The 23,965-nt window shown below is 48.3% G+C and overlaps 1 protein-coding gene and 2 non-coding genes across 10 annotated transcripts in view; all 3 read right to left on the minus strand.

Moving 5' to 3' along the window:
- Positions 1-23,965, minus strand: part of EIF4G1 (eukaryotic translation initiation factor 4 gamma 1) — an 83,668-nt gene that overhangs the window by 12,635 nt on the left and 47,068 nt on the right. For all 8 annotated transcript variants that reach the window (XM_088669236.1, XM_088669235.1, XM_088669233.1 and 5 more), the window contains 12 exons: positions 21,564-21,656; positions 19,472-19,538; positions 13,012-13,884; positions 12,036-12,124; positions 10,279-10,453; positions 8,708-8,841; positions 7,137-7,256; positions 6,642-6,815; positions 3,844-4,041; positions 2,760-2,906; positions 2,346-2,582; positions 1,369-1,473 (listed from right to left, as the gene is read on the minus strand). In XM_088669236.1, the coding sequence (XP_088525362.1) occupies positions 1,369-1,473; positions 2,346-2,582; positions 2,760-2,906; positions 3,844-4,041; positions 6,642-6,815; positions 7,137-7,256; positions 8,708-8,841; positions 10,279-10,453; positions 12,036-12,124; positions 13,012-13,884; positions 19,472-19,538; positions 21,564-21,656 (2,412 nt within the window). The remainder of the gene's footprint in view (positions 1-1,368; positions 1,474-2,345; positions 2,583-2,759; positions 2,907-3,843; positions 4,042-6,641; positions 6,816-7,136; positions 7,257-8,707; positions 8,842-10,278; positions 10,454-12,035; positions 12,125-13,011; positions 13,885-19,471; positions 19,539-21,563; positions 21,657-23,965) is intronic.
- LOC118094116 (small nucleolar RNA SNORD66) lies at positions 7,004-7,080 on the minus strand. The gene has a single exon (XR_004693725.1). It is a non-coding gene; the product is annotated as a small nucleolar RNA SNORD66 (small nucleolar RNA).
- On the minus strand, positions 10,141-10,217 carry LOC118094115 (small nucleolar RNA SNORD66). Its single transcript, XR_004693724.1, has one exon. It is a non-coding gene; the product is annotated as a small nucleolar RNA SNORD66 (small nucleolar RNA).

The following is a 23,965-nucleotide window of genomic DNA, read 5'->3' on the forward strand; positions in this document are numbered from 1 at the left end:
CATCATCTCCAGCCAGCGGGAGTGATGGTACTTGCAGTCCAGCAACATTGTAAGAAGACAAGAAGATGCCATTTACAAAGTCAGACCATCAAGCTCTGGGGGCCTTCTGGAGGTTCCCTCCCTGCGAGAAGCGAGGTTACGGGGAACCAGGCAGAAGGCCTTCTCGGTAGTGGCGCTCACCCTGTGGAACGGCCTCTCACCAGATGTCAAGGGGATAAACAACTACACAAATTTTAGAAGACATCTGAAAGCAGCCCTGTATCAGGAAGTTTTTAATATTTTGTTGGGAGCTGGCTGGGGCAACCCAGTCAGATGGGCAGTGGCATAATAATGATGATGCAGCTCAGTGTTGTCTACACAGGCTTGCAGGTGCTCTTCATTGTTTCAGGCAGGGAATCTGTCCCAGTTCTACTTGGGGATGCCAGCAATCGAACTTGGGACCTTCTGCTTTCAAAGCACATTGCTCTACCAACTAAGCCATAGCACCACCCCAAACATCTGGGGAAGGCTGCCCTGTTTCTCATGTGTTATGTCTCTTAAGATCTATGCCTGACAAGGGCAGCTCTATTTCAAACCTCTGGAAAGAGTACTTGTCCAGTAATTGCAGTGGAATGGAGCGGAAGCGAGTCCTGAGCTATCCAGGCATCAAAGCGTTGCTTGGCAGGAGGCCCATGCAAGGGGAATGCTCAGCAGCCCAACATGCAACGGGGGCTTTTCGTGTGCCCCCTTCCAAGCAGGCAGCCTTCCCCTTGCAACAGTTGCGAGCCCCTGCAGCACTTCCAACAGCCTGACCCCACACCCCTGCAGCTTCTGTAATTCACATGCTGGAAGCAAAAGCAGCCATTTGTGTGTGACACTTGGAACTGCAATCTTAAGGTCGCTGGGTGTGAATCAGGATTAGGGAATCTGTGACCCTCCAGGCATTGTTGGACTCCAACTCCCATCAGCCCCAGCCAGCATAGTCAATGGCCAGGTATAACGGGAGTCCAACAATGCCTGAACGCAGGCAAGCAGCTCCTGGGCAGCACCTTCTCCCGGGGTGCGATTTGAGCACATAGCACCCTTTGGTGTAGAAAAGGGACAGCGCTGGAAACCTCCCTGCACCAAACACAGCTGCTTGCAGAATTATCAGCCCATTGCCTAAGCCGCACAAGCCAAGGGCTACAGGCTGCAACAGTGTCTGAGGGGCTGGGGGGCAAAGAGAAGTGTGTGTTGGCTCGTGCTGCCATTGTTCCCACTCAGGTTGCCCTGGGAAGGAAAGGCGGGTCTTGCACCTTACCCGGAGTCAGGCCGACCTATCCCAGGAAGGGGGCAGGGCTCTCATCTAGCCCAGAGGGGGCCATAAGGGAGCAACAGTCTGCACCTTACCCGTCTGAGGTCAATCACATCCTGCAGCATGAAGCGGATACGTGAGGACGTTTTCTTCTCCTTGATTATCTTCTCCATTTGGTTGAAGTACTGATCCATCCGAGGCTGGGTGGGGAAGAGGAGAAAAGGAGAGAAGTGACGACGAACGAGCAGAGACAGCAATGTGCCTACGTGCTGCGGGAGGGATGGGAGCAACCAAGGCAAGACGTTCTCCTTGAGGGCTTCCAACTCATGGTAGAAGCTGAGGTTCAAGAAAGGAAACAAGCAGCCACTGTACAAGTTCCCTGTAGCAGCCAGGGCTGGGGTGGCCAGTTCCTTGAATGTTTGTGGGCTGGAGAGAAGGGCCCAGCTGTCTGGCTGGGAAATATCTAGTCCTGGCCTGGGCACAGTTCTCTCCACCCTGCAAAGTAGCTTGGCTGGGGGAGGCTGCTCCCTCTAAACTCTCCAACAGGCATCACAAGTAGCTACAGAAAAAAGTAAGCTGTGTAGTTGGGCAATGGCTGCACATTTCTTCCTGAGCAAGAGGCAAACTGACCGGAGGGACGGGACTGACTGTCAAGTGGCATGCAGCCACTGCAAGGAAAGCCTGTCAGGTTAAGCACTGGTGCCATGCCAGGGGCTGGGAACCTGCAACCCTCCAAATATGAATGGGGCTCCAACTCCCATCAGCCCCAGCTAAGTTGGCCAATGCTGGGGAATGCTGGGAGATGTAGTTCAATGACAACAGGAGGACCCTCAAGACTAGAGCTATACTTGGCATTTCCAATATGGCACCAAAGCATGGAGGGCAGAACCCTGTAGGCTCTAAGCAAGAGCTGTGAAGCCAGCATCTCAACAGGGGAAGGGCAGGGGAGAGGAAGCAGCAGAGAAACTGCTCTGCTGATGCCCAACATGAAGCGAGAGGGCAGTGCAATCTGGGATGTGTCCTCTCGTGTGCTATGAAAAGCTGCATTTCTGAACATTGGGCAAGGCCATACCTTGGCCTTTTCAAAGTCCAGGTCCTTGCCAATGGTGGTGAGAAGCCGGCATAAGCACTCGAGCGATTCCTCGTCATGGTTCTTGAGCAGCTTCACCACACAGTCATGCATGATGGCTTCGGTCAACATCTTCAGCTTAAAGAGCTCCCCGATGAACTTGATGTTGCCCAGGGAGCGCCGACGGGCCTTGTCCCGGGCGTCATCCAGCTCCTCCTTCAGACGAGCTCTCTCCTCGGGCTGAGGAAGGAACAGGGGTAGAGGTTAGGAGGATCCGAAAGCTGGACTTGATTACCTCTATCTCTGTATACGTGCATACCTATTTCACAGTTGTTACTTCCATAAATCACTGGAACCCAGGGGTGGGGAACCTTTTTATCATGCCCACACCCCACCCAAGTTTCAAGCTCAACTCACACCAGCTGTGTCATCCATCTCCTTTTGCTTCTTCTCAAAAATCTCGTCGTCATCCTTGTCTTTCTCAAACTCTTTCTGGCACCGGTTCAGGAGTACCTTGCGGAAGTTGACCATCACGGTCGGCTTGTCAGTAGTGGGGACTTTCAGCTAGAGCAGGGACAGACACGAGTCACAATGGGAAGCGATTTCAGACAGTTTCCAACTGGCCCTCTACTGCCAGCAGAATGGGCTGGAAGCCCCAGTTCTGATCTCTGCCACCTCAACCCACTAGCCTTTTCCACGAGCCACAGCTCATCTTTCAACATGCACTGAGGAAACGCCATGCAGAAAGCACATGAACAAAATGCATAGAAAGCAAATAGAAATAAATGTATCAATGCACTGCAGCCATGTAATTGGGGTTAAAGCAGTGAATTCCAGACTCTTCGCATCTTTATGGCAACAAGCCAAAGGGAGAGAACAGAAACTTGAAACTGAAATCTACACCCATGCCCCCCTTTTTACACAGATTTAACAAAACCACAGACAAGTATTGCTCAAATGGTAAGCTATGCAACCACTATTAGCAGGCGGCCCCTTGGGCCAATTTCTGACCTACCTTGTACATATATAAAATCAAGATGTGATACTTTGGCTACAATTTCTTTCCATGGGAAATGAAATAGTTCAAACGTAGTAAGAAAAACAGAGCTATCCCAGCTTTCTAATGCTACAGCTCTGTTTGATATTCACATGCAACCTGTAAATCCATGTGTCTGCAGCAGTTAGGGCTGAGCTCACGCGCAAACTCCTGTGGGGTCCATCCGATTCGTAACCGGAGATCTGACTGACTCCCCCACCGCCGACCGCAGGCAGCCACTCTTGGAGATTGGATGCAAGATCTGCCTGACACAGTGTCCTGGTGCTTTCAGGCCACACTGCCAGCCTCTCTCCAAAGGTCCTTTAAGGACAGAGGCTAGCAGGGCGGTGAGGATATAGGCTTGATAGCCAAGCCATGGCCCTGACTGAACAGCATTTCCACGCCTCTTCCCATCCCGAGCAGGATCCGAGGCCCTCCACACCCCAGAGAGGCGGGAGCACTCACCCCCATAAGGCAACGGCACATGTTGGCATAGGCAACGGAGAAGTTTGGCTCAGAGATGGCCTTCTCGAAGATGAGGTCGATGACGCCCTTGAGGCGCTCCTCGGTGTCGATGGACAGCTCGGTGACTTGCTTCATCAGCTGCTGGAACATCTGCGGCGTCAGCTTGTTCAGAATGCTGCGCACACGCCGGAACAGCTCCTGTGGGGAGGAAACACCCAGGCGCCATCAGCAAGGTGAGCTTGGCATAAACACACACAGAGACACCTGTCCTGCTCCACCCATCCCTTCCTTCTGCAGGTGTGGATGTGGGAGCTCAGAAACCTGCCTGCCCAACAAACTGGTAGCAGCTCCTGGCTGCGCTGCTCTGCCCAGGGCTGAGTTTGCTGGAATGAACACGGCAGGCAAAGGAGAGCACACATGAGCCCATCCCAAGCCAAGAGGAAAGCAAATCCACAGGGGCTGGAAGGTGGCAACCATCTTTCCTTTCCCCACGAGTCAACCCCCAAGTGCAAAAGCATGCACCCCTTCCGAATCTTGGCCACCTTATCATTTTCCTTTATCTTTTATGTTTTAATCTCGGGAGCAGCAGCTCTGTGGGATTTCCGATAATTCTGAATTGGGGCTTTCTTTAAGTATTTTTTCCAATGCTCTAGAGCAGGGTAAGAGCTGACAGTAAGAGCTGTTCGACAGTGGAATTTGCTGCCAAGGAGTGTGGTGGAGTCTCCTTCTTTGGAGGTCTTTAAGCAGAGGCTTGGCAGGCATCTGCCAATAATGCTTTGATGGTGTTTCCTGCTTGGCAGGGGGTTGGACTGAATGGCCCTTGTGGTCTCTTCCAACTCTATGATTCAACTCTTTGATTCTAGGGTTTCCCAAGCTTGGGGGTCTCCGGCTGCTTTTGGACTACAATTCCCATCATCCCTGACCACTGGTGGTGCTAGCTAGGGATGATGGGCATTGTCATCCAAAAAAAAATAGCCTGAGGCCCAAGTTTCAAAAACACTGCTCTAGAGCAGTGGGTCCCTAAAAATTTCAGGTCACCACCCCATGAGTGCCATGAATGCATCCCCAGTGCCCCCTACCCCATAAAGGGCACTATTCAGAATAGCGATCTGCACAACCCACTAAGGAAGATGCTGACACAATAACATCAAAAACAGTAACAATTACCTGCACATGTATTCATAATCCAGTTGGAACCATTTGTAACGAGACTGATGAACTTGTTCCCGTGATACCAGGTTTTCGGAGTCTGGGAGTTAATTACACCTCCAGCACCCCCAATTTCTATTAGTGCTACCCGCTGTGTAATCTCACTGCTCCCCAGGGGAGTTCACAACCACTTCTCTATAGAGTGTGCCAATTTAGCACATTTGTTTTACTTGTATTTAGTAAGCAAAGCCAAACCCATTCAAACTGCCACGCTTGCCTAAATACTGTACAGTGGAACCTCGGTTTATGAACACCTCAGTTTACGAATTTTCGGTTTACGAACGCCACGGACCCGCCTGGAACGGATTAATTCACTTTCCATTACTTTCAATGGGAAAGTTTGCTTCAGTTTATGAACACTTCAGTTTATGAACAGACTTCCGGAACCAATTGTGTTCATAAACTGAGGTACCACTGTATTTGAAATCACCCCCCCCCCCCATTTCATTGATCCTTAATGAACTTAAGAAATGGACTATTTTCCACAGAAAAATAAACTGCATTGGAAATTCCTCCCAATTTCTTTTCAGGTTCTTAGTTTTTGGTGGTGGTGGGGAGCTTTTGAAATCTCTCCCACCTCAAAGGAACAGTTCACGCCCCAAAGGAAGTAAAGGACGCTGGAACTCCAGCAGGAATGGCACCACTCAGTGAGAAATGAACACTGTCCCAGAGGTTCAGGGAAAGGAGCCTGGAAGAAAACCACGGAGGGCATGGCTTTCTTCCCTCCAGGGAGCAAAAGCAGTAACTCGTATTTTCCTCTGAGGCAAGCACAGAGACTGGAGCAGGAATGTCTTCCAAAATACCAGTATCCAGATGAAGTTGTTGGTGAGCTAAAATGCAAGTTTCTGAATGACATCCACCACCCCCCAGCTGTTTTTCACCACCTTTTTTTTTTGTATCTTTCAGGAATAAAATACAAAATGTAAGGCACTTGGAAAGAAAGCAAGAGGTTCTTTCCCCGACTCTTTTTTGTACCCTGGTGGTCTATTTCAGATGTAAAATTCAGAATCTCAACCACATAAATTAGGGGGACACACACCCTTTCTACTGCCTGTTGCCCTCATTTAGTGGTTTTCGAGTGTCTCGGAACCCAAACGTTTCAGAACACGAACAGCGAAAACATGGAAGTAAATGCTTCAATTTTCGAATGCGCCTCAGAAGTCAAACGGGTTCCATGGCGTGTTTTTCAATTTTCTCAATGGGAATTGCCGATAGCCCTTTGAGCCTTAGTTGCCGAACGTTTCAGAAGTTGAACGGTCTTCCGGAACGGATTATGTTCTACAACCGAGGTTCCACTGTACATCAGCATTGGGACCAATTATAGTTAGAGCTAACTACGACTGTTTAAAGCTGAGGTTTAAAACGTTGGTTAAAAATTGGTGCGTGCAAATCAGGGCTTCAACAATTGACTTTAGCTCTAATCAATTGGCGGGTGGCCACACTAAACTATGGTTTGAGCAAACCACGGAAGGAAAAAGGGGAAATTTACATATGAGAAGTGAGAGAGCATGTGAATCTATAAACGGCTAGTAGGAGACTCACCAACCAGGAAAGTGTGAGGGTGCAGATGAGGTCATGCAAGTCCTTACCTGAGTTTTTAAATTTTCAGGATCCTCTGGCTCACTTGCCCGCTTGCTGCTGGGCTTCCAGGCCTTCTCAGCCTTGTTGAGCTTGACATCTTCGTTCAGGGACGCTACAGCGATAATCTTCCGAGGCTCCTTCCTCAGGCTTTGCTGGGAACGGCGTGGGCCTGGCCCTGGAGGCTGTGGAAGCAAAGGGGTAGAAGTGATGCCAGCACTGTTCAGATGCCACCCGACCTGCCCCCCCAGCACAGAGAAGCACGGGCGTAGAGGTGGCATCGCCAGCATGATGTTAGCCTGCCTCCCAGTATGCTTGGCTCCAACAGATGGGGGAGCCAGCAGAAGGTGTGCCTGCCTGCCTGCCTGCCTGCCTGCTCAGATACTCAGTTCCATCACAGAGCATCAGTGGCCCAGACACGATGGCACTAACTTGGAGTTCATCATGCAGACAAAGCTGGCAGGAGATACATGCCAGAAGACAAGACATGGTGTGATGGTACATACCGGTCCACGGTTAGGCGGCGCTGGGCGACCCAGGTTGGCAAAGGAGGGTGTGAAATCTGGTCCGCAATTCATGGTGCTCAGGCGCACGGGGTCCAGGGGTCGCAAGGGCATCTTATTTGCCTGTTAAGTCAAGGGGCAGGGAGAAAAACACACAAAAGGTAAGACAGGTTATGAGAGTCTTAAGGTTGTGCAGCTAAAATCTTCAAAGGAGTAGTTTTGCCTCCGAACATGCCTAAAACTCTACTTTTCAGAAATCACTACAGGTCTTGGCCTAACACAAGCTGATGCCAATGGGATTCATTCATTCATTCATTCATTCATTGAATTTATATACCACCCTATACCCAGATATAAAAATCACAATAAAAATCACAATACAAAACATCAAAAATAAAAATAATCAAACAACTGCCCCCCCCAAAAAGTGCCACCTTTTAAAGGGGGTAAGATGTTGATCAGTTAAACAAAGGCCTGATTAAAAAGTAACATTTTTGCTTGGCGCCTAAAAGGTGTATAGGTTGGCAGGAGCTGGACAGAGCAACAGGAGCTCAACCCATTGTGCGGATTAAAACCGCCAACCTTCTGATCGACAAGCCCAAGAGGCTCAGTGATTTAGACCACAGCACCACCCACATCAACTTCAACATCAACTTCGTTGGACTGGTCATGTTGTGCGGATGCCCAAATATCAACTTCCAAAGCAACTACTCTATTCCGAACTTAAAAATGGAAAGCGTAATGCTGGTGGTCAACAAAAGAGGTTTAAAGACTGTCTCAAGGCAAATATTAAAAAATGTAGTATAAACACCAACAATTGGGGAACACTTGCCTGCGAGTGTTCCAACTGGAGAACAGCCTTTACCAAAGGTGTTATGGCTTTGTAAACACTCAAACTCAGGACGAAAGGGAGAAACATGCTAAGATGAAGACATGCTTGGCTAATCCACACCGTGATCAACTCCCACCAGGAAACCAATGTCCCCACTCTGGAATGACATGTGGATCCAGAACTGGCCTCCACAGTCACTTACGGACTCATTGTTAAAACCGTGTTTATGGAAGACAATCTTACTCGGCTACGAGTGATCGCCTAAGAAGAAGAAAGAAAAGTGTATAATGAAGGCGCCAGGCAAACTTCCCTGGGGAGAGCATTCCACAGATGGGAGCCACTGCAGAGAAGGCCCGTTCTCATGTTGCCACCCTCCGAACCTCTCGAGGAGGGGGCACACGAAGGAGGGTCTCAGAAGATGATCTCAGGGTCCAGATAGGTTCATAAAGAAAGAGGCAGTCCTTGAGGTATTGTGGTCCTGAGCTGTTTAAGGCTTTACAGGTCAAAACCAGCACTTTGAATTGGGCCTGGAAACTAATTGGTAGCCAGTGCAATCGGACCAGATGGCCAGTTCCCCTTTTGCCCTTTGGGATGTGCACTGACACCCCCCACCCACCCACCCACCCACTGGGTCAATGCCCAACCTTGTGCAGTAGACTCTCTGGGCACACCATGCCAAGAAAAACAAAAGGAAGTGTCTGCGGGACCATCTGGTGACCCCAGCTGGAAATGGAGGACTGACCTTTTCCAAGACCACATCGCTGATATGGGGCAAACCCTCGGGCTTCTGCATGCTGGCAAAGATGAACTGGAAACCCAACAGGAACTCCCGGTCGTATCTCTTCTTCTCTTCTGGGTTCAATGGCTTCCACTGCTCTGTTAAGGAAAGGAAGGTGCAAAGCACCGAATTGAAATCACACTCACAACAGGTGGTCAAGAATTCCCAGCAGCAGTAGGGCAATAAGCACATGCACTTTCAAAGGGCGATGGTGCATCCGTAAATCTTGGCCAACCAAAAATGTGTTGTTGCCAGGATCACCCCTTACACAAGGACTTGGGTCTTGCTTCTACATCACAATGCACTTTACAGTGAGGCCAGGGACAATTCCTTGCTCCACTTCCCCTGCTGTAAGCTTGGAACTCAGAAGGAGCAGTGCTGTTCAACTGGGGGGGCGGAGATGCCCCAGAACTGAGCTGCACTCTGGAGGGCTTCAGAAGCCCAGACACTTACTATGACATGCAAAAATGTGCCTCCCACCATGGTGCCTGGCAAATGCTCCTACAGTACTCAAATTTTCTTACAACTTTCACTGTCTCCTTACCCAGAGTTCCTGATCTTCTCTCTCTCACACACACACACAAACACACACACACAAACACACACACACACACACACGGGTTATCTAAATGCTGACTGCCAGATCTCTAGCTTGGGACTACCTTCCATCTCCTTTGTTGCAGTGTCACAAACGCTATTTTAACATATGAGACGTTACTGTTGTTAATGGAGCGATGGCATCTTCCTCCCATTCAGTAACTTTGCAGAACTGCTGTTGTTTTAAGATTAAGCTCTTAACGATACTGCAACATTTGCATGCAAAAGGGGGAGGGGGTGCTCTCTGTGGCCATGCTTGCTTCTGGTTCCAGGAGTCAGCACATGTCTTCCAAGGTCTTCTGGCTCACATCTCACCCTACATAATTAGCAAAGATCTATCTAGTTCAAAGGCACTGCACTTGAGTTTCCAAGCAGACCCAGCTCTTCCTTGCCAGAGAAAACAAGCAAGTCAGTGTAAAGAGATGCAGCTATTTCTGTGTGCTGGTGATCTGCATCTCTGTTCGTCCCATTCTAGTACAAAGCAAAAGGAATGAACCACCCAGTTATTTGCATGATCTCTTCAGCAAGGCAAAGCTGGGGGCTGCTCTGCAGGGCTTGCTGTGAGTTAGCAGGGGGCTGTGCAGCCACGAGTGCCTGTGCCTGCTGCTGGAACCATTACAGTCAGAGAGAGGCTTCTGTAAACACAATGACTTAGCACAAAAGGGGAATGAGTGATCCGGCCCTTGCTGAGAGCAACTATTGCTTAATACTGAAGTGACTGGACACCCAGTGGAGGGAAATTCCTGCAAAGCTTTTCCCCAATAGCCCAAGACAAGCCAGCAGTTCACGGGGTCACAAGCCTGCTCAGATGCTCAGCTCCATCACAGTGTGTCAGTGGCCCAGACACGATGGCTCAAAAAGGAGATCATCACAGAAGGCTCCAATAGGTAGCAGCCAGGGGGGAAAGAACAGAGAAAGCCATTTGGCTCAAGCCTCACCTGCTGTGTAGCTGTACTTCTGGTCAGCCTGCTTGACCTTTTCAGGGTCTAGCTTATCCTCTTTCTCTTCCCATGTCTCCTCGGGCTCCTCCTGGGAGCGAACAGGGGCAGGCTCCTCAGGCTCTGGGGCTGGCACGGGGGGCTTGTTCTCTATCTCTGAGCCACCCTCACTGGGCTAAGAGGGCAAGCAGAGAATATCTCCTCAAGAAAAAAGCAAAAGCTGCAGCTCTGAGCAGAAAACATTTACAAAGGATACCACCTGGGAGGTTCTTTGGGGAAGGGGGAAACCAGAAATAATTGCTTTGGGGAGGGCACAGTTAACTACCACTAGTCTAGTCTGTAAAAGGTAGCTGAGGTGTTAAGACTACATTTTCATGCTGGACTGGCTAGTCAACAATCAATTATTGTTCTGTTCTATTTCAATCTGAGCAAATTCTTTTGAGCCCCAGTGATGGAATCATTTTACTGTCAATGGCTTATTTGTGGTGCTGCAAGAGTTTATCACAGCTAAGGAGGTAGTTGTTGTGACAAAATTACAATTACGGCGATTAAGCAAGAAAAGGAGAACAAAGAGAGATTTAAGTAACAACCCAAAGGGGATATATAAATAAAAATGGAGAAAGTGGAAACACATTTGCAGTCTTGTATAGATTTCTTCAAATTACTGTATTAGTTTGCAGCCAACGGGCATGTTGAAGTGATCAACAAAGATGAGCACAGCCTATTCCATGTGGAATGTTGATGGATTTCCTTCGGCAGAAACCCCTTATTAGTTGTTTTCAAATGGTGTCATTTTGTACTGACTTTTTTGGGATTTGCACAATGGTTTTATACTGCTGTGCTTTCTTTTCTCTTCTTTTTGGGGGGAGAGGTAGGGAGGAATAAATCAGTTCACCTTAAACCGCTTCTCCCTGATCACTCTGTTCTGCACCCACTGCCAAGATTGGGAGATTCCACTGGGTACTGACCAGCAGGGTCTCAAGCCCTCCTTAGCAGCCTTTCGAACAAGCGGTTTTCAAGATGCTGAAATCTTAAGGCTATGCCAATCTGCGCTTTTCATGGTCAAGTTGCAGAATCCACCCTTCACTCTGTATTACTTGGTACAGTAAGTCACAGTGCTAAGCAGAAGGTTTGAGCCCACCTGTGGGCAAGATTCCTGCATTGCAGGGGACTGGACCAGCAATCCTCAGGGGTCCCTTCCAACGCTACAATTCTATGATTCAACAATGCCACCTACCCCAAGCCATAGTTCACAATCCACATACAGTGGTACCTCGCAAGACGAATTTAATTCATTCCACGAGTCAATTCGTTTTGCGAAAAATTCATCTTGCGAATCGCTGTTTCCCATAGGAATGCATTGAAATTTCTTTTTTTGCCCATAGGAACACATTAATTCAATTTCGATGCATTCCTATGGGAAACCGCAATTCGCAAGACGAATTTTTCGCAAAATGAATTCGTCTTGTGAGTCATCGTAAGACCGCAAGACGCATTCGTCTTGTGAAAAATTCGTCTTGCAGGGCATTTGTCTTGCGAGGTACCACTGTATTTAAGTATTATCTGTGCAAGATTGATGCTGCTGCTTGTGGAGTAACAGTTCCCCAGGATTCCATGGGATTGCAGGGGGAAGAATCGTCAAACTATTTTAACCTGCGGCATCAGTGATGGAAAGAAGCGGTACCCAGCTAAGTGACTCTGGGTAATGGATCAGGCTATGTTTCTCAGCTCCTGACTAAACCGTGGAGGCCACCCACCTCCATGAATGCATCCAGCAGGTTTCCAACAGCTTCCTTCTTGTTTAGGTCCTTCATCTTCCGCTTCTTCTTTGGCACCGATACGGCCACTAGAGAGTTGCAAAGAGGGTTGGGGAGGATGAGCCACACTAGCCAGGACACAGGAGAGCAGTCCCTGCCACAAAGTCACCACTGCTCCAAGGTGACGCCGGGAGGAGGTTAACACAGAACAAGTTCCAATTAAGCTTACGAAGCAAATTAAGTGATTTGCTGCAGGATGTTAGCGCTTATGACAAAACACGCTTGCTGTTACCTGCCAGGTAAGTGTCCTGGCTTCTTTGCCACATGCAGACATACTATGCTGTTGGTAGGAAAAAATCCTAGAATAATACAGCTGGGACAAACCAAGGCATCATCAAAAGTAGAAGACCCCAAAGAAGCTGAGGAGAAAATGCTTCAGGAGACTCCAGGTCCTTTAAATGTACTGAAACTACAACCCAGAAGCCTTTGCTGTTTTCCCACCAATGCAATGAACCTAACCAGAGAATGGCGTTCTGGAACTGACTGCTGGTGCCCTTTGAAGGCTCCTGAAAGGAACGTGGGTCTTTTCCAAAGGACACAAGGTTCAACAGGGAACATAGAGCAAGCTCACACCTAGTTATCGGGAGCCTAGGGTTTTCTCTTCCCATTTCACCGTCATCTAAATGTAGACAAAAATCCATAATCCGCCAACCAGACATTTGTTTTTACTACCTAAGGCCACAGATTGACTGACTCAAAAGGAATTTCTGGAGAGAAAGAGCTACAGGGAGCTGGGTACTAAATACGGCCTTCTCTCTCTCTGGGAAAAACCAAAGCTGATTCCTAAAGGAAGAAAGCTGCACTGAAGAGCTACAAACAAGCAGTCAAGGTTTGATGCACACCACTCACCTCCCTATCTCACAGATGGAGATTTGCTTACAAACCCACAGGGCTCCCTCTGAAATGCCACACTCACCTTGTGAGGCCACCTCTGCAACCTCCAAAGGCGCAGCTGCTGGCTGGGCGCTCTGCTCTGTGGTCTCGGTCGGCTCCTCACATTCCTCTTCTTCCTCCTCCTCCTCTTCCTCTGGCTCCTCTTCCTCCTCTTCGGCAGGAGGTGTGGCCAGTGGGGCCAGGGGCTCCTCGGCTTTCACCTCCTCGGGCTCGGAGATGGGGCTCATGTCCGACTCGGGCTGATCCTCAGGCTCGTCGGCTGCCTGCTTCCCTGGGGCGTCCAGCCCATGGGACATCGCTGCCAGCTCCTCCGGCTGAGCGATGGGGGACTCCACGGCGGAATCTGGCTGGCACGTGGCAGCCTCGGGCACGGGCTCCAGCGTCTCCTCCTCCAGCACCCCGTTAGACTCCACGGCCCCCTCAGATACCTCCTCCAGGGAAGGTGGCGGGGTCGGGGGAGCCCCTGGTGGAGCCACAGGAAGCGGCTCCTCTGGCTGAGGGGTCTCCTGCTGGACAGTCACTGTCTCCACCGGCACCGTCTCTTCGGCCACCGGCATTTCTGCAGGAACTGGCTGGGGGGGAGGCTCCAAAATCGGGCTAGCAGCAGCCTCCTCCTGAGACTCTGTGTCCAAGACGGGGGCTTCCTGGGGGAGCACGGGGCCCCCTGGCACTGTAGTGGTGGCGCTAACGGGTTCAAATATATCGGCGGGGACCTCAGGCGGCTCCTCTGTAGTGTCCACTGCAATGGGGCTCCCTGGGCGCACCAGCGCCACGGCGACTGGCAGCACGGACTCGGCCTCTGCTATGAGGGGCGGAGGGGGAGATGGGGAAGCCGATTTGCTCGCCTCCGAGGAAACAGGTTTAGTTACTACTGTGCCAGCCTTGGGACGATCGTCTGCATGCAGGAACGAGAGAGAGGAAGAGAAAGCAGCATTTAGTGTTTAGGTGAATGGGGAAAGGAATGTTTCTAACATCCGGTTGCAGAAGATGGGAGGGCAACAGAAACCGCAAGACGGGCCTGTAAATAACCAAGTGGCTGGTCACACATAAGGAGAAAAAAAATCTTCCCAGGGGGATCTGCTCACAACAACTTTTCTGGACTTGTAAAGTTGCTCTTTAAACAAAGAGGCAAATAACAAATTCTGAAGAAAGGAAGATTTCTTTTTTTGAAGCGTTCCACACACCATAGGACTGTGGCTGAACCAGGGCCTTACCCCAGCAAATTCCTATATATGAATCTATTCAGGCTAGGGGTCTCCAACTTGGCATCCACAAAGGCCTTCACTGGTCCACCCAGGCAGGGGGCCCTGGATGCTAAGCCTTCATTTTTCAAAAAAGTACTTCTCTAGACCTCCTAGAAAGTAAGAAAGCCATGAACCCAACTGTGTAGGTACCTGTCTAGGTGATCTGTGTGAAATAAGCCAACCTGGCTGTTTCCACCTTTCAATGTTTTTAGCCAATGAGTAAAATCACAGCTGTGATCATTAAGTGAGTTGTATGGATAAGAATCCCATATGCCCTAAAGCGTGGCTGTTTCCCCTTCCGCTTTAGTGCACTTTTCCTGATTTTCATTTATTTTCTAGTCCTAAAAACCCATGTAGTTCCCCCCCCCACTTCCTCCCCTGAGCAACCAGGATGCATCTTTCCTGTGGTGGGTTCATCTGAGATCTGGTACTCCTTCGAAGTTATGCTCCGCAAACACAACTACAAACACTATAGTCCAACAATAGCTGGAGACCCAAGTTTGAGAATCACTGATCTATATACTGCATTTGTTATGCAACCTGCTCTGGGACATTTTACAGGTAATAAATGTGCATAATTAATAAAGGTCTTAGTCACAATTTACAACTGGAAGGAAGCACACTGAAAATGGCAAAATAATTGGATTGCACAACAGCTGCCTATTTAGGAACGGATTTTGGGGCAGGGGGGGTGGAGTTCTACTGATGACTTGGTTTGAAATAGGGAAATCAAGAAAGAAAGAAAAACAAAATCAACCTCTGGCCTCCTAAAACAGCAAGATGTATCTGGTCCTAAGAATCAAAGCTCATACAGTGGTCCCTCGACTTGCGAATTTAATCCGTTCCAAATGCACATTCGTAGGTCGAAAAGTTTGTAAGTCAATTCAATTCAATATACTTTATTCGACCGATAGTCAGAACAAAAACATTTCTCAATACAAAGATAAACATATAAAACTGAAGGCATGTTTGTAAGTCAAAAACAGCAGTTTCTCATAGGAATGCATTGGAAAGGGAAAAATTCGTAAGTCGAGTAAACTGCATCTAAAATTTGTAAGTCGAGAAAACCCCATCTAAACCGCAACGGTTTTCCTTTCGGATGTCGAAAAAAAGTAAGCGTGCGGCCATTTTTTATTCGTAACTCGAAATTTCGTAAGTCGAGTACTTCGTAAGTCAAGGGACCACTGTACTTAAACCCATCTATTCTGTTTAAAGATCCTGCCTCCTAGTGCCCAGAACAAAGGATACTTAGCATCTGAGGCCATTACCTAGCAAAACTGTGAGCTATTTCTTGAGATCTTGATGGAAGGTGGTAAGTGAGAGATGGGAACTCTCCAACCCTATAGATGTTTTTGGACTACAATGCTCCTCAGCCCCAGTCAGCATGGCCAGGGATGACGGTGGCTGGGAGTCCAGCAACACATGAAAGGCCACAACTTCCCCAGTGCTGATGTACCGTGTTTCCCCCTTTTTAAGACACCGTCTTATAACTTTTTTTCCTCAAAAAAACACAAGGTGTCTTATTTTCAGGGGATGTCTTAATTTTTTAATTAGATTTTTATTACGGTTTTTATTACGGACCCACCCTGGGGAGCAACTTCTTTTAAAAAGAGACAAGGGAAAAAGTGCCCTCTGTTTTGCAACACGCTGCCTAGGCTGCAGGAGGGAGGGCACTCTGTACCTGCCCAGAGACCACCACCATCACCCTCACTCCTAGCCACCAGAACGCCAGCCTTGCAAAATACATCCTCCCTAAGAGATTATGTTTATGTAAGAAGCATTCACCGTGCATGTCCAAAGGCAACCAGTGCAAAGGCAGTGGTGAGGGAGGCACTTTGTGCATGCTCAGAGACCACCCCATCCCGAGCTATAAACCCACTCCGGCTTTCCAAGACGCCTTTTCCCCGGCACTGGACTGGGGGATGGGAAGGGGGTGTCTCTCTGTGCATGCTCAGAGGCAGCCTCGTTCCGGCGCCGCTATGGAAGGGGAGGGCACCCACCCAACCACGATCCAGATCTCGGCCACAACGAAGTGCCGTGCGCTGGCAGTGGACTGAGCCGGAGCCCCTGGCGCAGGCCGGCGCAGGCCAGCGTGGAGCCCACTACTGGCCCCGCCGAGCGCAACCACGGGCCTATCGCCCAGCCCGCCTGCCTCCCGCTCCCCTGCCCACAAAATTCCGGCAGCGGCCATGCAGCCCACGATGCTCCGGCGCAGCGAAAGGGGCCAGCAGCGCTCCCGGCGCCGTCCAGCACCCTGGCAGGGCCAGCAGGCCTCCCGCCGCCGCTCTGCCTCGGGCCATGCAGCCCACAACGTTCCGGCAGCACGGAAGGGCCAGCGAGCCTCCGGCCGCCGCTCTACCTCGGGCCACACAGCCCACAACGTTCCGGCGGTGCGGAAGGGCCAGCGAGCCTCCGGCCGCCGCTCTGCCTCGCCACTCCGGCTGGGCACTCCGCTCTGCAGCCGCCTGTTCCGGCAGCGGGGCAGCAGGCCTCCTCAGCCGGGCGAGGAAGAGGTCAGGCCGCTGGCCGGGCGCTCCGCCTGGCGGAGCGCTCCACTTTGCAGCCGCCTGTTCCGGCAGGTGGCTCGCCGCTGCAGCAGCCGGTTCCAGGCCCCGCTGGCTGGCTGGGTCCCGCTGTACACAGTATGGAGGTATGTCTTATTTTCGGGGTGTGTCTTAAATTTAGCAACTGCTACAAAATGCTGCCATGGCTTACTTTATGGCTACGCCTTAAAAAAGGGGAAACACGGTACGATAACCCTCTATCCCAGGTTTAGCCAATGTGTAACTGCTGGACTGCAAATCCCATCATTCCTGAACACTGACCATGCCTGGCTGGGCGGGATGGGAGTTGTAGTCGAACATCTGTTGGCCACCACATTGGCTGCTGCTTCAGCTCCAACACACAAAGAACTTTATCATGAAATTCCAGCCTCAAAGATCAATCAACCCACAATGATTAATTGCTTGGCCTACTGATTAAGCACAATTAAAGCTTTCAGTGCTGCTAAAAGGTGGACAGTGAGCTTAAGTCTCTGAATATTATTGTTACTGTTGCTGTTGTTATTCATTTTAATTTTAATTTAATCATGGGTATCTTCATCCGAAGGAACAGCCTGCACAATTCCAAACCAGAAAGGTTTTCTGCTAAGTAAGGCAAGATTCTGAATGAAGTAATTCAGTGACGGGCTCAAGTGTGTAAAGGACTCTTTGGAACAGAGTACACTTGTACCTCAGTAGTCGAACAGAATCCATTCCGGAAGTCCGTTCGACTTCCAAAACATTCGACTTACAAAGTGTGGCTTCTGATTGGCTGCAGGAAACTCCTACGGTCAATCGGAAGCCATGGAAGCCCCGCCGGACATTCGGCCTCCAAAAGAACGTTTGGAAACCGGAACACTCACTTCCCGTTTTCGATCATTTGGGAGCCGGAACGTTCAACTCCCAAGACGTTTGGGAGCCGAGGTACGACTGTACAATGGTACCTTGGGTTACAAACACTTTGGGTTACAGACTCCGCTAACCCAGAAGTAGTACCTTGGGTTAAGAACTTTACCTCAGGATGAGAACAGAAATCATGAGGCAGCGGCATGGTGGCAGCGGGAGGCCCCATTAGATAAAGTCGTACCTCAGGTTAAGAATGGACCTCGGGAACGAATTAAGTTCATAACCAGAGGTACCACTGTACTGACTTCAATACTGAACTTGCTCAGTGACTGATTTACAGTGGTACCTCTACTTATGAATTTAATGTGTTCCGAACGCACATTCATAAGTCGAAAAAAATTGTAAGTCGAATCCCATAGGAATGCATTGGGAGAAAAAATTCGTAAGTCGAAGCAACCCTATCTAAAAATTCGTAAGTAGAAAAAAATCCTATCTAAACCGCATCCAGGATGGCGGACTGAGCTCCGTCGTAAGTAGAAACATTCGTAAGTAGAGTTATTTGTAAGTAGAGGTGCCACTGTGTTCATTTTTGCAATGAAATCAGTACCTATGCAGATTCACATCTGATGTGAATCCACTTTTGAGTTCTGTAATTGCCGAAAGCGGTGTGGCAAAGGACAGGGATGAAGTGACCCTTGCGTTGCTTTTGGGACTCAAGCTGTCATCAATCCTAGCCAGCACGGCCCCCAGTCAGAGATTATTAGGAACTGCAGCCCAAGAACACCAGGAGGGCAACAGCAAAACACAGACTCTTGCACACAGAGCTAAAGATTTAATTTGCTAATGGTGCAATGGGACCACGCAAGAGCATTTGCTTGGCTTAAGGCAGGCCCCTCTGGCCGGCCAAACAAACGGATGATGCTTAGATTTTTCAAAACCTTAAATAATTCCATCACAGAGCAGAACAAAATTGGCAGCCAGGAAGGTTCTCAAAGAACCAGCTGTCGGGCCAACTGCACAGTTATCGTTTCTGAGGCCGTCTGCCAAGATTCAAAGATGTACATTTTAAGCTCCGCTTTTCTCAGATGCTGGTCTGAAAACTGAATGCCATTTGGCATCAGTCCAGCATGGCATCAAAATTATATACCCATAGAAAAAGCTGAATTTAGCCACCTGTAGGAAATATGTTAAGGAAGCACTTTTCATGCATCAGGCTATGCTGTGTAATAAATGTAGCTCAATGCTGCTGACAAATCTGCCCCGCTTCAAAATTTCATTACAGGTCAGCTCAGACATAAACTCTGCTGGGTTTGATGGGGTTACTCTCAAAACAATTATGCAGGAAGATATATATTTTTTGAGACCAATACAGCTACTGTTCTGGAAAAGCAAGTGAAAATAATTGCTTTCTGACTTTAGTGTGCTATATAGATAAGGCAAGGCATAAATGGCAGGTGACCAATTTTGCTCTCAGACAAACTTTACCTACCCTCCAAGCCATCCAAATCAGGAAAAAGAGTAAAAAATAAAATAAACAAGTAAAACTAATAGATGAAATAGTTCCCCTTCGCCTTATTATAATGTCACACACAAACGGAGAAAAGCATATTTAAAAGGCGGAAAATCAGAAGGAAATGAAACAGGAAGGCATTCTGATTGAGCTGGTGGTGCTGGGAGCCACGCTAAATGAGGCTGAACCTCAGGGCTGAAAGCAAACTGAACCCCCCCCCCAAATGACCACTCATTCTGTCCACCTCACATTAGTGGGATAGAGACACACACAGAGAAAGAGAAACCTCAGCATTCCCTTTGTCTGATTTAGCCAAACCAAACCCTGAATTGGATTTCATACCTGGCCGGACAATAACTGCTACATGTGCTGTCTCTCCGTTGGCTTGTGGTTCTGGACCACTTCCAGCCTGTAAGAGAGGGGAGGGGCGACAAAAAGTGGAACAATTTTATTATAGGATTCCCTGCCCAAGTCTGCTTCAACTGACTATATTTTAGCTTAGGTTTCGGTTCCAGTGTAAAGCGTCAGCTTCAAAGCCTTTCCCGCAAAACCGAGGGGTTGAATTATTAAAGTTTCCCTTCCCCCTTCCCAATTATATCTTTCTCAAATATCAGCTCAAAACTGATACATAGATTTCAACATTTCATCAAATAGATGAAAGACTGACATATATAGAGATGCAAATAAATGGCTTGTGCCATCATCACTGTGTCATGACCTTGGTTTCTTCTAAGGAAAGGAGACTTAAAAAACTGAGTTCAGATATGTCACATTTTCCTTTCTTTTTTTAAAATTTTAAAAAACAAGTTTATTAATCAATTTAAAACATGACATAGAGCAAAAGCATATATGGCAACAGTATAACACAAATACATCAGATCTTATAAATCATGACCATTGCCTATATCTATGCGAATCTATGCGAATAAAAAAAAAACCTTCCCCCTTCCCCCCTCCCGTCTTTCTTTCCAACCATTTCCTTACCATCTTCCCTCCCTCCCTCCTGTTATATTGTACAGTATATATAGCATTTATATATAACAACTTCAAAACAAGAAGAGAGTGAGAGAGTCCGATAGAAATCCTTAAAACTAAAAATGTTGACTCCTTCCTGCCATTTTCTAATGTATTTTTAAACTTATGCGAACGTACTAAACCCAGTATATTTCTCTATTACACATATCTAATACGTTCATTTTTCTTCATGCATCAAAAACCATGTAAATAAATTTTATTTTACTTTCCCCCCTTCTTTTTGTTTAATCAATTATTACCAAATAATAATTTAGTATATTTTTGAACGTAAAGTTTATATTTTATCCAATTTTCTGAGAAGTTTTTTTACAATTTGCCTTTCAGGTAATTAGTTAATAGGGCCATTTCTGCCAGTTCCTGTAATTTACTCTGCCAATCCATCAAAGTGGGGGCTTCAGTCTCCTTCCAGCTTTTCGCTATCAGTAGCCTAGCTGCTGCGGTTGCGTATAGGAATAGTTCTTTCATTGCAGTTGGAATCTCGTTTCCAACAATGCTTAGAATGAACGCCTCTGGCTTCTTAACAAAGGTTGTTCCTAACATTTTCTTGATTTCCTCATAGATTTGGTTCCAGAATGTTTTGATTTTTTGGCAAGTCCACCACATATGGAAAAGGTCACCCTTGCTTGCCCCACACCTCCAGCAGGTGCTTGATGCGTTTTTATATATTTTTGATAGTCTATAAGGGGTCAAATACCACCGATGCTGGACTTTAAACATATTTTCTCTGATGGTATAACTTGCCGTAAAATTCATGTTAACCCTCCATAGTTGTTCCCAGTCTACCAGCATAATGGGTCGCCCAATGTCTTGTGCCCACTTTATCATATTGTTTTCTTCATGTAATGCAACCCAGAGAGAACTTCTAACGCAAGACCCAACACCTCTGCAAATATAGCTTGTGGAATTTATTTCTGCAATTCCAGAAGACAAAATGATTCCCATTCCCTCCTCCAGAAAAGTTTTCCAAGGCACTGTGCCTGCATTCATGAGAGACTGGTTATGTATGAGATTCAAAAATTAGCTTTAGATCGTTTGGTAGTATGCTTGGAGTTCTCCTTACAATCAAGTGGCATATAAATTTCGTTTGTGTGTGGAAATACTGGCATGGGCCAGCATGTACTGGGAATGGCCTGTAGCTGCTTTCTGTGCTTGCAGCAATTCCCCCAGCCACCACAATCACAGGAATCGCAAAAGCTGTGTGTGGACGTGTTCATATCCTCTTCCTGCACAAATTTCACTCTGAGGAGGAGGCCAGAACTGCTCACCTGCAGAGGAAATTGGCCGCGTGAACTGGCCCCAGATTTGTTGCTTCTTAAAAGCTCAGAAAGGGAGAGCATGCCTTCCCAGAGGTACAAGGGCAGATGAAGAGAATAAAGCTAAATAAGCAGATCAACATTACCTGTGGAGGAGTGGGGGTAGAGGAAGTTCTAGCGCCAGACATTATTTCCTCTGTGATATCCTTGCCGCCTTGATTTGGATCTCGTATTCGGATCTGCCAGACAGGAAGAAAAGAGGCACTTGCTGTTAGCACTGTAAGTATAAAGATTGTATATGTTTTGCTGCTGGAGAGAGGGCATTCCACTATCACTTTCCTTAGACACTAATGACTGCTGAACCATGCCTGTTTCCGATAACCCCAGAAGGACATTTACAATTCATTTTACAATAACTGTCCTGTGCTGGATCCAAAAAAACTCGTCTACCTCGTTCAATTTCCTATTCCAACAGAGCCAGCCAGCTCACATGCAGGACATGAAGGCAGGAGCCTCCTGCCTTGCAAGATCAGACTGAGGTCCATCGAATTCTGCTTCCAAGACTGGCCAGCGAAAGCTCCTAAGCAGCTGGTGACAGTGTTCGAAACTCCCATTACTCTAGGAGCATTTCATTAGCGCAAGCAGTTTCTAAGCTCTGGGCCGAAGATTTCAGATTAAAAATGCAGAGTGGAAGGAACGGAGGAGCTTTTTCTGCCTCCCCACTTCCAGCTACTCTCTGAAGACTGGAGAGGAGACCCTCTTATGAATATTAGGGGTGGGTAGGCAGTGGAAGGACTAGACCATGTGAAAAATGAACATAGTATTTTAGCTGCAGTTCATTCATTTTCAGCTTTGTATTCTTGTTATAAAAAAGTGTGTCTAGACATTCCGTTGTTGTGCCCATAACTTAGGTTTAAGGTGCCATTTAGCTCCTAGCTTTCATTTCTCTGTTTCTTTGACTCCAGCCCTGGTACTCAGAGATACGTTGCCGCTGAGCATCCATTAAGCATTGTTAAATGACACTCGGATGTAAACCTCCACAGATTTGTCTAATCTCAGAGTTTGTAGCCAGCTCCACACCTTATAGATCCCTGGCCCATCCAAAACCTCACAGGTGCAGGGAACCTCAAAGGCAGAGAGACAGGAAAGGATCAGTCCAGCTTCCAGAGGTCTAGGCGGAGGCCTAAAGTCACCCTCCAAAAACTCGTGCGTGGCAAGGACCTCAGACCACCCATGTCAGGGGGGCAACTTCGCTAAAGCAGGCTGCCAGGCCGTTCAAGGATTGGTGCATATCCCTTCCGACCTCCCGACCACAGGGCTGAGGCCAGGAGGAAGCCGGCTCCTCCTCCTGGCCCTGAGCGCCCAGGGTGGGTGGCTGCTGGAGGGGGCAAAGGGAAGACAGGTCCTTAGCAGCAGCCGATGAGGTCATAAGCAAGCTCTGTTTGGCAGCTCTGGACACAGTAGCTGAGAGACCAAGGGCAAGGCTTGGGCACCAGCCCCTCTTCCAGAGCGGCCTGAGCTTGCAGCCAAGGCAGAGGCAACCCAGAGCAGCTAAATGAAGCACTGGGAGAGAACAAGACATGGGCCCTTCCCCCTCTGCCCTCTCCCCAATGGGACAGCACCCCCCCACCCTACACACCCCTTTCCCAATAGGACAGTCCATGCATTCTGACGTGACCTGAGTCATGTCACAATGCTCTGAGAAAGGTGCACACTCATTGGCTAGCTCTGCCCTTAGATGCAGTAGCTACGTAATACTCTTGGGTTGCATCCATATACTTCCCTGTTGTGGCTGTGAGTATATTCACAGCACCACCACAAGCCCATAGGCTCAGTCTGTGTTGAAGCTGTTCAAAATGTGCCATAATCCACAGCTAGAGAAAATGCTTCAAATCGGGGCGGCGGGGGGGAGGGGACAACCTTCAGTCCTCCAGATGTTGTTTGACTCCAGCTCCTAACATCCCAAACTACTGGCCGTGGTGATGGGGGCTAATGGGAGTTGAGATTCCAACACCTGGCGGCCCAGAGCTTAACCACCTCTGTTCTACATGCACAAGCCTCACAAGTTCTGCCCTTTACACCTCAGAAAGCAAGGCTGAGCAGCCACTACCAGATAAAGTAGACCAGATAAAGTAAACTCATCCACCTGGGAAGGTAGCCCCTCTAGGAGAAGTAAAACTGATCTTAAACCTCTGCTGCCTTGCAGGGTATCTTTAGAAGAAAAAGCTAAGGAATAAACCCTACACAAATCCAGAGTGGAGTCCCTAAGGCAGTTGGATGGTGCCTTGTATGCCTCCTTCCTGCAACCAAGCTGGTGCCAAACATATTGCTCTGCTTTCCTTTGGACCACATCAGTGAGGTCTTGTCGCCTGGGCAGCCCAGGACCTCCAGACACACTGCCCACAGTCTGAACCCCAGTGAGGTCAGCAGCTACCAAGCCTGGAGAAGAGAAGGTTAAGGGGTGATATGATAGCCATGTTCAAATGTTGTTGTTGTTGTTGTTGTTTAGTCGTTTAGTCGTGTCCGACTCTTCGTGACCCCATGGACC

The sequence above is a fragment of the Zootoca vivipara genome, chromosome 5, assembly GCF_965207765.1.
Source record: "Zootoca vivipara chromosome 5, rZooViv2.hap1.1, whole genome shotgun sequence".
NCBI lineage: Eukaryota > Metazoa > Chordata > Lepidosauria > Squamata > Lacertidae > Zootoca > Zootoca vivipara.